The sequence below is a fragment of the Colletotrichum scovillei genome, assembly GCF_011075155.1.
Source record: "Colletotrichum scovillei strain TJNH1 chromosome Unknown Contig00015, whole genome shotgun sequence".
Taxonomy (NCBI): Eukaryota; Fungi; Ascomycota; class Sordariomycetes; order Glomerellales; family Glomerellaceae; genus Colletotrichum; species Colletotrichum scovillei.
The window spans coordinates 311,387-326,704 of NW_023336273.1; the positions used below are offsets into that span (position 1 = coordinate 311,387).

General features: G+C 50.5%; 3 protein-coding genes across 3 annotated transcripts; 2 read left to right on the forward strand and 1 right to left on the reverse strand.

The window, feature by feature from the left end:
- Nucleotides 1–3,869: 3,869 nt before the first annotated feature.
- HER10_EVM0003995 (putative alcohol dehydrogenase) lies at nucleotides 3,870–4,415 on the reverse strand (the record flags this gene model as incomplete). The annotated part of the gene is made up of 2 exons (XM_035473655.1): nucleotides 3,870–3,980; nucleotides 4,041–4,415. The coding sequence occupies 2 exons, from the start codon at nucleotides 4,413–4,415 to the stop codon at nucleotides 3,870–3,872; spliced, it is 486 nt and encodes a 161-aa protein (XP_035325718.1).
- A 339-nt stretch (nucleotides 4,416–4,754) lies between these two features.
- On the forward strand, nucleotides 4,755–6,835 carry HER10_EVM0006511 (flavin-containing superfamily Amine oxidase). Its single transcript, XM_035476094.1, has one exon. The coding sequence runs from the start codon at nucleotides 5,519–5,521 to the stop codon at nucleotides 6,548–6,550; it is 1,032 nt and encodes a 343-aa protein (XP_035325727.1). The 5' UTR covers nucleotides 4,755–5,518; the 3' UTR covers nucleotides 6,551–6,835.
- A 6,605-nt stretch (nucleotides 6,836–13,440) lies between these two features.
- On the forward strand, nucleotides 13,441–14,130 carry HER10_EVM0009142 (cytochrome p450; the record flags this gene model as incomplete). The annotated part of the gene is made up of 1 exon (XM_035478641.1): nucleotides 13,441–14,130. One exon carries the CDS (start codon nucleotides 13,441–13,443, stop codon nucleotides 14,128–14,130), a length of 690 nt encoding a protein of 229 aa, XP_035325741.1.
- Nucleotides 14,131–15,318: the final 1,188 nt, after the last annotated feature.

A 15,318-nucleotide genomic window follows, 5' to 3' on the forward strand; every position in this document is an offset into this window, starting at 1 on the left:
TCCGTTCGTGTTCCTTCGTCGAATTAGCACCGCAGACGCGAAGGTGCCGAACATCCTCCCGCTTGCGCAGTATCTATCGACGTGTAGTCTGCTAGATGAAAGATACGTCGGGATTGAGCCGAGCCGCATTGCGGCAGCGGCCTACCACCTTGCTCTGCGGATTATATTCACGAGGAATCGTCTCCAACTCGATTGGGTAAGAAACTACCCTACAGCAGTCACCGGAGCTAATGCCGTAGTAGAGCTACAAGCACGTCAAGCTCTCTGGGTACAGGGCGGTAGAGCTGAGACCACTAATGGCTGCGTTGTGGAATACCAGCCAACAGGAACAAAGCACCACACCTATCAAAGCCATGCGGATTGGCCAGTTTCGAGAAGCAGCCAAGGTCGTAGACCTTACTTCGAACGGCGTTCTCCTTTTTCCACGATGCTTTAAACCGTGGGATTATGAGGGCCTATACGTTCCCTCCTGGGATGAGTCAGCAGATAGCTCGCTAGAGAACATCTCAAGCTCGTCAGAGTCCAGCTCACAAGACGGATTTGAAGAGGAGATATAAATGGACAGAAGTGATGATCTCCATGGCAGGTATGGTGGAGCCTGTTGTCCTGTCACCTGCGGGCCATAGCAAGCCTCAGACCTGACCCTTGATCAATGATTGTTACAACCTACGAAAGACCATGTGGTTTTCGCTGTAAGAAAAAACGGGCTGTCTCGGGTTTGACGAAGTCGACTTCCCGCTTGACCAATACTTCAGAAAGTGCTTTGGGACTGGTTAGAAGAAGCCGACGTTCTCCAAAGAGGCACTTAAGCAGGATCAAGCCCTCGTTTGGAGTTGAATCTGTCATTGAAAGTAATTCCGCCCCCAGTGGTTGGCTGATCACTGCACCATAGTGATAGACTGGAAACCCACGTCCTCCCTATGCTTGGTCAGAAATGGTATAGGAATTCTGGACTTGTCATTATACATACTGATGGCTGGGGCAGATAGTCTAGTGGTGTGGTTCTCAACAGTCGTGACAAACAATACCAAAAAAGTACAACCGCTATGGTAGCGCTTGCTATGGCTAACTTGCCGTTGGACAGTAAAGACATTTTCTCTCTGGTCGTTGTTTAAAACTGATGGACTGATATGTTCACAACCTCGTTGTTTACTTGATACGCATGGGAGGTTGTAATCGATCCTTTTCTTTCTTTTCAGCCTTTGACGGTGTACCTTCTCAAGAGAGTTTGCACTGTGGCCAGCTTGTTCGTGTCCTTGAAGATGCAATAAGTCCAATGGGCCCTATCTCTGAAGGCATCTCCTCGGACATCTTCGGCCCTTTATATGTATAAAGCTGCAAGTTTGCCTGAAATTCTTATCCGTAAAACCTAAAAGAGCTTTTAGTCAGCTTGGAATGCCGTCCGACGATTTAACCTGGTGCCGAAATTTCAACTGCTATGTAGTATTGAACTTCCCTTCGTGAACTCAAAATAACAAGGTAATGTTACGTAGTGTTAGATAACCGTTTCATATGCTCTAATGAGTTTAGCGTAGATATGCTATCTCCTGGAAATATTATAAAGTATAAGTGATTATACTTCCAAGCGATGGTACGCATCAGCACTGCCGACGGGCAATTATATTACCGGGTGGTCTAATTGCGGCACACCCGCTAATCCAAAGTTTAGCATAGGTTACCGTGCCTAAAGGGGACTCCCTTGCGATTCTAGTGCTGATAAATCTAGTTAAGTTGCCGTGCTCATCTGATCGATATCTGGCTAACATTACGAACTTGGTTATGCCAAGTGAGTTTTGTCAGATGACTGCCAGCATAGCTTTTTATTTATATTCCCCACCAGCACCTTGTCCGACGCTTGCCCTTTTCTTGATATCGGTTGTTAAACACTTATCGTACAAAATATTTGACACTATGTTTAGTACTCTTTTTCCAATCTCCGTTGTCTGCGCCCTCTTTACGCTACTAGAGCAGCTTCGTCGCCGAATGCCAAACTAGAGAATGCGGTCGCCACTCAAAAGTACCGTACTACCTACACAGCCCTCCTTATGCTCTTCGTGAGCGCTCACCAGTGGATGGTACCTGCCTTAGGCTTATTTTACCTCTTTCTCTCTATCGCGCTCAAGAATCACGATAATCCCACTATTCGAAATACCTCAGAGCTGATTTGTCCCAACATCTACAATGTCAATGTAAAAGCGTTTGATTGGTCCTGGTCAACAGGTCTTGCATTGGCAGCAATGGCTTTCGGGGGTGTCTTGCGAAAAGAAGCGTACGCGCAGCTCGAATCAAACTTCACCTTCGCTTTACAGAAGCCGCTCAAGTTGAAAACGGGCGGCCTTTACAAGTACATGCAACACCCGTCATACACAGGCGCGCTTATTTGTCTGTGGGGGACTGGTCGACTACTTCTTCGAGGCGATGGGCTTATACGGTGCTGGACTGATTATACATATACTCAGTGGGCTGTTTGGGAATCCTGGGGTGTTTGGGTATTCCCGTGGATGCACTTGCTGGTCTGGTGTACGCTCTTCGCACGTCGTATTCACAGGGAGGAGAAGATGTTGAAGGCTGAATGTGGCGACGAGTGGCTCCGCTGGCACGTGAAAACCAAGAGACTAGTGCCAGGTCTTTGGTAAAGATATTGAGGCATGAGTAAGTAGTCGGCGCCTTCCAAGATGTGGAACATCTGCCCTTTTCAACGATACATGTATTATCAGTCTAAACAGTCTTCGCAATGATATATCAACATATCGTCGAGATAGAGCAGCATTAATGGCTGACGAAGACAAACTGGGATAACGTCTGACACATCGGTATAAAATAGCGAACTAAACACTGTTCGCCGTTTGTATCCCAACATAGACCCCACGTGTTACAGCCAGCTAGTCGTAGTGAGTATATTAGCAGAAGTTGAGGCTGCGAGACTCAGTAACAGTGTCGTAAGTCTGGATAGCTTCCTAGAAGCTATGTCTGTCAATCGTAGGGTAAGGTAAGGCTTCGGTGATCAGTCGTAGTATTATCAAGGTGATAGCTGAAAGCGGATGTGAATCCTGATACGAAGCTAATTGCTGAAGAAGCTATGAGAAGTCTGTCCTTGAGCCCGGCTCAAGGCCATCTTATATACAAGTCTGTATACCGCCGAACAGTTCCTTTGTGGTCGAGACCGACATCACGATGCCGGTTCTACAGGGGTGGACCGCCTTTGTCTCGTGGTGGTGGTGGTGGTGGTATACTTAACGTCTCGAGCGACAAGAGACGTGTCGGGCGCGATGCCGACATGGTCTATGATAATCTACACTATGGTACAGGGCTACGTCTTCACCTAACGCTCCTGTTCAAACCGCTCAAAAATGAGGCAGATCTTCTCACCTGACCAGAATTCTCTTATCCGCCATCCTTTTCCCGGGTCGCTTCATCCACAAGGAAAGTAGTTCGGATAGTGCTAGGAAAAAACCACAAGGGGGAAAAACCTAGCACAGCCGGTCGTGATGTGGTTCCACGCCTTTCTCCTCTCCACATTGCATTGGAGCGAAGCAACGAAGGCATACAGCAAGTTGGCTCCCAGCCGATGGCGATACAGGAGCCCGCAACAATCGCTCCCCGTTACTGCCTGAACAAGTCAGGCTCTGGCAGGAGCGAAGGTGTTCAAGACCTTCCAGACAGAAGGTCTGGCCCGGAGACAGAAAATGACCTAACTGCTGTTCCGGGGCTTTGGTGTGTGGACAAAGGCAATTCGAGCCCTTGTCGGAGTGGTGGCCCGCACGCGGCGGGCACAGCGCGCCGCAGGCTGGCGGACGCGCGGATCGGCGAGAGCGAGAGTGAACTTTAAAGCTTCTAAACTCTCGCCCTACTTCACTTTCGGGGGAGGTCTAGTCGTGTTTGGTGTTGTGAAAGGAGAGAAGGGTAGGGGTGCTGTGGTGGTGCTGAGGGACGAGTCCGAAAGTGAAGACGGAAATGATAAGACCCGCCACGTCAATCATCTGTTGTGTGAAAATGCTCTCGTCCATCTCAAGACTCGAGTTCAACGCCTCCATGCCGACACAGTCTACAGTGCGCATGACCCCGTCCGGCTCGCGAGCCAGACTCTGGGCGACGGGGTGTTCGTCAGCAAAGTTGATCGGGATGGCGCCGATGGAAGCAGCAAGATCAAGGCGCTTCTTCACATGGTCGACGACGTAGACCTTGAAAGCTCCACGTAAAATGGCCGAGTAAGCAGAAAGCAGCCCGACGGAACCTGCCCCGAAGACGGCGAGGGAATCGTCGGCCTGGAACCCAGTGTAGTCGATACCGGCCCATCCCGTAGCGAAGATGTCCGAAACGCTAAGGTAGTCGTGCTCGATCGTCGAGTTGGCAGTTTCACGAGTCAACGGGATAGGGATCAGGTTTGTGTTCGCCAACGCAACCCTGGCGTACATTCTCACCACCGACTGTTGTTTGCTCGGAGAATCTTCAAATTGAGTTGGCAACATATTCCTCTGCCGCTTATGGAACGCCGCCCTCGCGCTCGCGCGCGCGCGCGCGCGCGTGGAACGCATGTGCCAAGTCGTATTGACAACTCGGACTCCATCGACGAGAATTTTAGCTTACTATAGCGGCTATATAGACAACCCCGGGCACACAAGGTTCGCTTTGCTGTGGCCAGGAAACCAATCAAAGCTTAACCAGGACTGGTGGGGCCGCACAAGCCTACCTGACATGTTGCTGTCAACGTCAAAGTTCTGTCTTCATTAAACCAATTTCATAAACTTGCCTACCCTAGCGGTTTCCCGCACTTTGTTCCTGGCATTTCGGGGTCTAGTGCGCCCGTGGCTGCCATGACGGTTACACGGCCCCAGGGTATTGCGCTCCATGCGGCACCTTGCCTCCTTCGGCACTCGTAAATGCAGTCACCTCATGATCCGGCTCCTCCGGCCACGCCGGCTCATATCGCTGCGAGAAGTTGGGATGCTGGACCTGGCTGCAATAAAGACATAGATTCTCCCCGGCTACGTTCCTGTTTTGGTCGTTTTTTGACCGACGTGCCACGACAGCTCGTAATCTCAAGTACTGCATATGCTTATACGGGGCCCGCCTTGCAACCTCAATCACTCTTTACAACTTCCACAAGCATTTCATAATTATGAAGTTTACTCAGCTCGCCACGCCGGCCTGGGCTCTCCTGGTTTCTTAAGCAGCTGCGAAGCCCTGCGCCGAGCCCAAGATTGACGTCGACGTCGCCATCATCGGCGGCGGAAGCGCCGGCATCCACGCGGCGATTCAGCTCAAGGACGCCGTCATCGAGAAGAAGTCCCAGATCGGAGGCCATGCCGAGACTTACACCAACCCTCAGACCAAGGTCCCGGCCAACGTCGGCGTTGTCGTCTTCGAAAACGTCGAGCTCGTCGCCAGATACCTGGCCCGCCTCAACGTCGCCACCATCAAGGCCAACCCGCTCACCAGCGCCACCGCTGGCGGCTCCAGGAGCTGGGACTTCTCGCTCGGCTTCCCGATCCCGGCGCAGAACGCCTCCACGGCGGCCATGCAGCAGCAGGCCCTCCAGGCCGCCGCGCAGGCGTACTCCACCAACGTCCTGGCCAAGTACCCCTGGATCGACCAGGGCTTCCTGGTGCCGGACCCCGTACCAGAGGAGCTGACGCTTCCCTTCAGAGAGCTTGCGCAGAAGTACAACTTCTCGGCGCTCCTGGCCGTCATTGCCCAGTTCAACTGGTGGACCGGAGACATCTCGACCATCCCGGCGCTGTACGGCATCAAGGGTCTCGGACCAGGCCTGCTCAGAAGCCTGTTCGGCGAGTTCATCCTTTCCGCTAACGGCGACACCCGCGCCATCTACGACGCCGCCGCCGGTGTCCTCGGCGACAGCGTCCTCCTCGACTCCGACGTCGTCGAGGTCAAGCGTGATGTCAAGATTGACGAAAAGACGACTTCCGGCGTCACCGTTCTCGTCAAGCAGCCCGGCGGGTCCCACAAGCTCATCCGCGCGCGCAAACTCATCGTTGCCATCCCTCCGACCATGGAGAACATTGCCAGCTATGATCTCACCGCGAATGAGTCGGCGCTCTTCTCCAAGTTCTCTGCCCTCGGCTACTGGGCCGGCGTCGCAACCGTCCACGGTCTGAACACCAGCCTCACCAACGTCGGCGCGCAGACACCATTCAACCAGCCCGCCATCCCGGGCACCAACGGCTTCAACTCGGCCGGGTCTCCCGGAGACTTCCTCGTCGCCGTCGGGTTCCAGGACACGGACTACACCGAGGAGGATGCCAAGGCCGTGCTGGTCAAGAACCTGGCGACGTTGGCGGCCGTCGGCGCCGTGCCGAAGGACGCCGCGGAGACGGTGACGTTCCCTTACGTGTCGGACCACAAGCCCTACTGCGTGCGCGTCTCGGCGGAGGAGATCAAGGGCGGCTTCTACAGCAAGCTTTTGGCTTTGGAGGGCGCGCGGAACACGTACTGGGCCGGCGCAACCTTTTCAGGACACAACAGTGCGCTGGTGTGGTCGTTCAACGAGGGGACGGTGCTGCCTGGTCTGAAGAAGGATCTCGGTCTGTGAGGAAGAGGTCTGCATGTGTCTATGCAATCGATCAAGTTGGTCAGTGATAGCTTATAGACCTACCTTTCTCAGTAGCAAGATAGTTGAGTACATAAACCGAATTCGAGGTTTCTGACTGTCTCGCTCAACATCATGTTCAGGTTTCCGGGAAATTGGTAAAATGATGCTGTAGAGAAGCAAAGGAAAGCTAACTCGATGACCTTGGATCCTTTTCTACTTCAACGGCATATCCCATCGACAACTATACGGCGTCAGTACCTTGCTCCAAAGCAAAATATCCTCGACCAAAATCTTCAACTCCTTGTCGAGTAAATTTACCAATTCAGCCAAAAGATCAACCGTCTGAAGACAGCTCATTGGCTGTTACCTGAAGTACCTTTGATTGTGCCTCACGACATCTAGTAGTAGTTGCTGTTATTGGAGAACTCAACGCCATGGCGGCAAGGGCGTAGCCCACCTTGCGGTAAACCTCCTGCAGGGTACGTAATGTAGAGGGCCGTAGGCCGTGTTAACCTACTCTCTCGTATAGTCCTACCTTCCTGTTCTATAAGTCAAGCAATCTAGCCACTGCGCATTTAGTTTGTCCCCAGTTCCGGCTGATGTCCCGGTTTCGTTCCTGTTTAGTATCAAAGCACCAAACACTGCTTCAACCGCCGTAGATATGATGTTGAACACTGGGAGAGTGGGCCTCGGAATGGCATGTCGAGAACACACTAAGCAATAGGATTCTAAAGTAAGTCAGCAGGAGTGAATTAAGCAGGAAGTGGACATGGTTTGAGATCAAAGGACACAAAAGACACAAAGTCGGACATGCTCATTGACGAGGTCTGGTTGCTCTTTCGGGTTCCTCGCCGGGCGTAATACAGAAGTGTGTGTGTATGATATCCCGTAGCCGCTAGGTGCCCCTGAAGGGCACCTTAGTCCTATGTTCATTCGGTTGCTACAACCTGAGTTAAGACATTTTATGTTGCTAGGAAAAGGCGCACTAGCTGGCTGCCTGATCTAAGACCTCGTATAATTCCCTGTCACGAGCTGAAAAGGGATCCATTTTTAGAGAGCAGGCTCGTCACTTGGTCCGTCCTCTAATAGTGCGGCTGTATGTTGCAACAGCCCTAGCCCTACCACAGTCCCGAATAGCCCAGTGTGCGTGGCTCTATCACTTAGGACTTGCAAAGACATCCATTACCGGAGCAATTCTGAGTCATACCAACGTCGTTCCCACATACAATGAACCCGAGTCCGCCGCAAAAGCAGTGCTCCGAGCAGAAAGATTGCCAACCAGCTTTCGGGCAAACGATATGGCCGTCACTTCGTGCGTGTCAGTCGCAAGACTCGACTATCTGGAAGAGTGGTTTTTCTTACCGCGCCTGCAAAAGCGTGCCAGTGGAATCCTCTCCATCCGCAAGATGACCAACGTTTTTGGGTTGGTCCGCAATAGGACTCGCAACCGCTCTTAGGGGAAGCACTGGACGTAATTACGAAGTTCATCATAAGTGTTACCAAAATCTGGGGGCCTGAATCGACTTGACTCACAAATTGCGATCGTAAGTATGTTCATTAACAACGCCATGTTTGTTAATCAAGACTGAGCTTGTACGGAATCGAAGTGATCAATGCTGGCGACTTCTCTCCTTTGTCTGGGCATAAGGAGTGTACTTATAATTAGACATTTGTCCCCGCTACGAAATGTCCACAGACATCACGAAGTCTCCGGCGGAGATGTAACTTCCGATACAGATTTTATTAGACGGAATTATGAACACTCGTAGGGTATTTTATCCACTTCTGCTTTCTAATATACCTTTAGTAGATTCTAATATACTTTTAGTAGATTCCCAGTATACAGCTGCCTATGATCCACTGTAGCAGTTGTGTGGGGCATTGAAAACTAGCATCGGCACAATTGGCAAATCTACGAGCTATTTTCTGAAATCGATTCGCCGCGACTTCAAGGCTGAAAAGTCTTGTCGTAGTTTTCGTAGTGGGAAACCTGCCCCTGTCTACAAAACAAGCCGACACTCAAATCGATACTCAGACCTTTTCTTGGAACAGCGTCGCTTGGCCAGGATATTGGATAATAAATTAGGATCATATCGACGGGGTTTAGCTCATACTCGTTCGTGGACCAGGTGGTTGGTGCAGTGAATACAAGAATGACTGAGCCTGGCCAATATACTTTGACGGTGTATGAAAACGAAGTTCCCCTCTCACAGCAAAAACCCCGAAAGATGTGTTTGTCTCGAATCGGTAGACATTTTCTGGGCCAGCGGCGTTTTGTGTACTACCCACTCAGTACTATGCATCCGAAGCATGGTGGCCCGGCAAGAGCCGGATAAAGAATGGACGTACTATCTCAAACGGGGTTGGTAGTCTGCTACACTAACTGGACGCGACGCAAACCAAAGCCATCAGAGCGATGGTTCCCGTATATAGAACGACGCCTGTATAGATCCTACAGCACGAGGCGGCTCTACCCCCAGCAGAGGTGATACTAGACGCGAAGCTCCACACAGCGTCCACCAGAATCCACCGTCTGGACGAGCGACACCCTCTCCGAACGAGACTCAGGGACAAATCAGGACCAGACTCACGGTTACGACAAATGGCGAGCCTCGTAAGCAAAAATACCGAATACATTGATCCCTTAGAACTCCCCCGTTAGGAGCAACTAGCGGACTGGCAGACAGCCCTCGCCAGGGTCGGCTACGAGCCTAACAAGACCAAAGAAGAACAGGCCCTCTCCTTTGCAGGCAGGGTGGCAACTTTCTCCAAGCGGGATATTGTTGTCTATACTGACGGGTCCCAGATGTAGGACGGCAGCAGCACCTCCGCCAGAGCAGGCTGGATAGGGTACCAAGCTACACGGCAGATCTTCCGCGGATCCGAACCACTCGGCTCCCAAACTGAGCTGTATGACGCGGAGGCACATGCTGCGTATCACGGCCTGATGGAAGCCGCCCGGGCTCCTACGGCTCGTATGGCAGATAACGTCCACATCTGCCTCGACAACCTCTCAGTCGCGGCTAGACTATACTCCCAGAGCAGAGGAAGCAGCCAGGCTAGATTCAGGGCCTTCAATAGGCTCTCTTCCTCCTGGGCTTGGAGACAAAGAGAAAGCTGGACAACCCCCGGCAGGGTTTATGTTTGGTGGTGCCCTGGGCACACGGGAGTACCAGGAAATGAAGAAGCGGATGCTCTAGCCAAGGAAGCCTACAAACTAATCCCAAAATCACAACCACAGCCCTCATTAGAGCACCTAGAAAGGCAAGCTAAAGCAGCTGCCTTCCAAGCCTTTGCCAGAAAATGGCTGTCCTAATGCCCTCGGCAATATTCCGACCTCGAGATGGTTCCTCATCCCAAGCCGCCCGAACTCCGCCTCCCTCGGCACCTACTAAGAAGGCTATACGCAGCAAGATCCCATCATGGAGACTTTGCAGCATACCACGAGAGATTCGCTCATCAAGATGCGTTGCTCAACTGCAGCTGTGGGAAACCCAAGACACCAGTCCATTTCTACTTCTGCAAGCGTGGACGCAAGGCTACACCGCGCTACCTCCGTCGACGTACGGCCAAAGCAAGCATTGATTTCTTGTTAGGTTCTGCTAAGAGAGCCTCTCTTCTATGCGAATGGATAGAGGAGACCAATTTCTTTTCCGAAATTTGCCCGAGTCATTGAACAGGAACGTTAGGTGAGGACGATTGCCTGTAACGTAATTTAGATTAGCATAGACCGTGTCGGCATAGCGCCCGGCACGTCTTTTTGTTACCAGACGTTAAATACATCATCATCATCATCATCATGGGGGCTGACCGATCATTCTGGATCAGAATGATCGAGGGCCGACTCAAGAGACAAGGAATACATTCAGAATCAGGACTTGTATATAAGATGGCCTTGAGCCGGGCTCAAGGACAGACTTCTCATAGCTTCTTCAGCAATTAGCTTCGTATCAGGATTCACATCCGCTTTCAGCTATCACCTTGATAATACTACGACTGATCACCGAAGCCTTACCTTACCCTACGATTGACAGACATAGCTTCTAGGAAGCTATCCAGACTTACGACACTGTTACTGAGTCTCGCAGCCTCAACTTCTGCTAATATACTCACTACGACTAGCTGGCTGTAACACGTGGGGTCTATGTTGGGATACAAACGGCGAACAGTGTTTAGTTCGCTATTTTATACCGATGTGTCAGACGTTATCCCAGTTTGTCTTCGTCTAGCCATTAATGCTGCTCTATCTCGACGATATGTTGATATATCATTGCGAAGACTGTTTAGACTGATAATACATGTATCGTTGAAAAGGGCAGATGTTCCACATCTTGGAAGGCGCCGACTACTTACTCATGCCTCAATATCTTTACCAAAGACCTGGCACTAGTCTCTTGGTTTTCACGTGCCAGCGGAGCCACTCGTCGCCACATTCAGCCTTCAACATCTTCTCCTCCCTGTGAATACGACGTGCGAAGAGCGTACACCAGACCAGCAAGTGCATCCACGGGAATACCCAAACACCCCAGGATTCCCAAACAGCCCACTGAGTATATGTATAATCAGTCCAGCACCGTATAAGCCCATCGCCTCGAAGAAGTAGTCGACCAGTCCCCCACAGACAAATAAGCGCGCCTGTGTATGACGGGTGTTGCATGTACTTGTAAAGGCCGCCCGTTTTCAACTTGAGCGGCTTCTGTAAAGCGAAGGTGAAGTTTGATTCGAGCTGCGCGTACGCTTCTTTTCGCAAGACACCCCCGAAAGCCATTGCTGCCAATGCAAGACCTGTTGACCAGGACCAATCAAACGCTTTTACATTGACATTGTAGATGTTGGGACAAATCAGCTCTGAGGTATTTCGAATAGTGGGATTATCGTGATTCTTGAGCGCGATAGAGAGAAAGAGGTAAAATAAGCCTAAGGCAGGTACCATCCACTGGTGAGCGCTCACGAAGAGCATAAGGAGGGCTGTGTAGGTAGTACGGTACTTTTGAGTGGCGACCGCATTCTCTAGTTTGGCATTCGGCGACGAAGCTGCTCTAGTAGCGTAAAAGAGGGCGCAGACAACGGAGATTGGAAAAAGAGTACTAAACATAGTGTCAAATATTTTGTACGATAAGTGTTTAACAACCGATATCAAGAAAAGGGCAAGCGTCGGACAAGGTGCTGGTGGGGAATATAAATAAAAAGCTATGCTGGCAGTCATCTGACAAAACTCACTTGGCATAACCAAGTTCGTAATGTTAGCCAGATATCGATCAGATGAGCACGGCAACTTAACTAGATTTATCAGCACTAGAATCGCAAGGGAGTCCCCTTTAGGCACGGTAACCTATGCTAAACTTTGGATTAGCGGGTGTGCCGCAATTAGACCACCCGGTAATATAATTGCCCGTCGGCAGTGCTGATGCGTACCATCGCTTGGAAGTATAATCACTTATACTTTATAATATTTCCAGGAGATAGCATATCTACGCTAAACTCATTAGAGCATATGAAACGGTTATCTAACACTACGTAACATTACCTTGTTATTTTGAGTTCACGAAGGGAAGTTCAATACTACATAGCAGTTGAAATTTCGGCACCAGGTTAAATCGTCGGACGGCATTCCAAGCTGACTAAAAGCTCTTTTAGGTTTTACGGATAAGAATTTCAGGCAAACTTGCAGCTTTATACATATAAAGGGCCGAAGATGTCCGAGGAGATGCCTTCAGAGATAGGGCCCATTGGACTTATTGCATCTTCAAGGACACGAACAAGCTGGCCACAGTGCAAACTCTCTTGAGAAGGTACACCGTCAAAGGCTGAAAAGAAAGAAAAGGATCGATTACAACCTCCCATGCGTATCAAGTAAACAACGAGGTTGTGAACATATCAGTCCATCAGTTTTAAACAACGACCAGAGAAAATGTCTTTACTGTCCAACGGCAAGTTAGCCATAGCAAGCGCTACCATAGCGGTTGTACTTTTTTGGTATTGTTTGTCACGACTGTTGAGAACCACACCACTAGACTATCTGCCCCAGCCATCAGTATGTATAATGACAAGTCCAGAATTCCTATACCATTTCTGACCAAGCATAGGGAGGACGTGGGTTTCCAGTCTATCACTATGGTGCAGTGATCAGCCAACCACTGGGGGCGGAATTACTTTCAATGACAGATTCAACTCCAAACGAGGGCTTGATCCTGCTTAAGTGCCTCTTTGGAGAACGTCGGCTTCTTCTAACCAGTCCCAAAGCACTTTCTGAAGTATTGGTCAAGCGGGAAGTCGACTTCGTCAAACCCGAGACAGCCCGTTTTTTCTTACAGAGGCTCATCGGCGACGGGCTGCTATCACTTGAGAGGCAGCGTCATCGCCATCATCGGAAAGTCATTAATCGAGCCTTTCAACCTCGACAGATCAAAGCGGTTTATTCTACAATGTGGTCTAAATGTATGACGTTGGTAGAGTGCTTGCAAGAAGAAACGCTGCAAAACGTCGATCATGATACAGGGTTCGCAACTATTAACTTTACGAGCTGGGCTTCTAGAGTCTCGCTTGATATTATTGGACTCACGAGCATGAACCACGACTTCGACACCCTGCATAACCACAAACACCAGCTGATCCAGCACTACGACGTCGTTTTTGAGCCTTCATTAGCCAAACGAATTTTCCTTCAAGTCAACATGCTGCTTCCTCAGGGATTGATCATGCAGATACCAACCAAGCTCAACAGGTTCATGAATGAGGGCCCCGGATACCTCCATGACCTCTGCCGAGGTTTTGTTGCTCGTCGGCAAGATGACCTAAAATATCACGACTTTACTGATAGTAGATTGGATGACTTGTTAAGCATAATGATCCGAAGCAGAGAACTGCAAGAACAGGGAATAATCGATCAGATGCGAACTTTCCTATCAGTCGGGTCAGCTGTCCCTCGTAACTCTGGTAAACACATTCTGATACCCCTCTACAGGCATGATACAACGGCAAGCTCTATAAGCTGGGCTATATATCTCCTCTGCAAGAACCCTTCAGTGAGAGCTCGGCTCTACGCGGAGCTTAACGAAAACAGACCATATAATGAGCTCAATGTCTGTCAGAAGCTTGAGAGTCTCCCTCTATTAAACGCAGTCTGCAACGAAACTTTACGTCTCTACCCCGCCCTCCCCATCACCGTACGGGAGGCAGCCTGCCAAACCATGGTTCTCGGTACTGTCGTACCAAAAGGCACCTGGGTCATCATGTCGCCTTGGGCCATTAACCGCTCACGGGCGATCTGGGGCGACCGCGCCAACGACTTCTGTCCAGACGCCTGGCTCACAACGGAGGAGGAGACTGGCAGAGTGCATGTGAACAATCAAGGCGGCGCCTCGCACGCCTTTAGCCAGATGACCTTTTTGCACGGGCCGCGGATCTGCATTGGCGAGAAGTTCGCGAGGGCGGAGCTGCGATGTCAAGTGGCTGCTATGGTGCTTCACTTCGACTTTGAACTGCTGAATCCTGACGAAGATAAAGTACATGCTGGCGTGTTCACTGCGAGGCCGAGCGGAGGGGTCATTCTGAAGCTCAAGCAAAGACGTAAAGAATGACCCAACTCCAGGTATCAGATAGAGGGACTGGTGGTGGACTTCACGACCAGTAGCCACTCGTCTTGAAGATTTGTAAATGAATTAGAAGTTTCTTCAGGCTAGATTACTGTGATATGGTGTAGCAGAGCTGTTGATGGCAAGAGCTGAGAGTAAAAAAAGAAGATGCTTGGAGAAACACAGCTCAGCAACATCCTGGGCTCATGAAAGCGTGATATTTCACTTTCCCATCGACTGCGAGTGGGCGTCAGTACAATTGCCCCATTGTCTGCCCCACTTCTTCCCCTCACAAAAGGGCTACATGTGCAGTACGTCATTTGGCCGCCGTTTTCATTCCCATACCTTCCACCGCTAATATCAGACATCTTGCCGATGCACTATTACATGCTGGATTCAGACGACTCTGATGGATCCGTTCGATCGCATATTACTGTTGCCGTGACGCCCGAGGACCTCGCCGTCGCCTGTACAGCCGACTGTACACCAGAGAGATGTGACGAGTCAACAGTGCGGCCGCGAGAATCGCCGTTAGTTGAACGTGGTGATCCTGTTGGTATCCCTATCACAGGGATATTGGTCGATTGGTTCGAACCGTGGGTTGACGTAGTAGTAGGTCAATTGACTATATAATTCTGCTGGCCCCTGCGCTGTCGCGAGGTCGAATTGGACTTCCAATCCGACAGATCCCAATCAGTACTGCCCGTTCACTGTCCCTCAACGAGATCCCACGATTCGAAGCCTGCCGGAAACGTCCCTGGAGTTTTTGATGCAGTACATTCCTCATAGGATGGTTGAGTCGTGGGCAAAGTGGACTAATGAGGCGAGAAATACGCGGTACGGTCCATGGAAAAAGGACTCCAGAGAGAATGGATGGATGCCAACCTCTGCAGAGGAGATCCATCTGTTTATTGGCATTTTGATTTACATAGGCATCCATGAGGAAGCCCAAATATCTCGATATTAGTCCTCGTCTCAAGAGAAGGAAGATCCCATCCACGTTTTCACCCGGGCTTTACCACGAGACCGTCTCTAACTGCTCCTCCGTCACCTTCGCATTTTTGATACCACTAGATTCGATCAGCCAGCCATCCCAGCTGCAGGACACCGCAGGCAGCAGCGGGAGCAATCCCGCGAAGATTCAAGGCTAAAGGTCTATCGCTAGTTTAATGAATGGTCAACCCATATACAGGA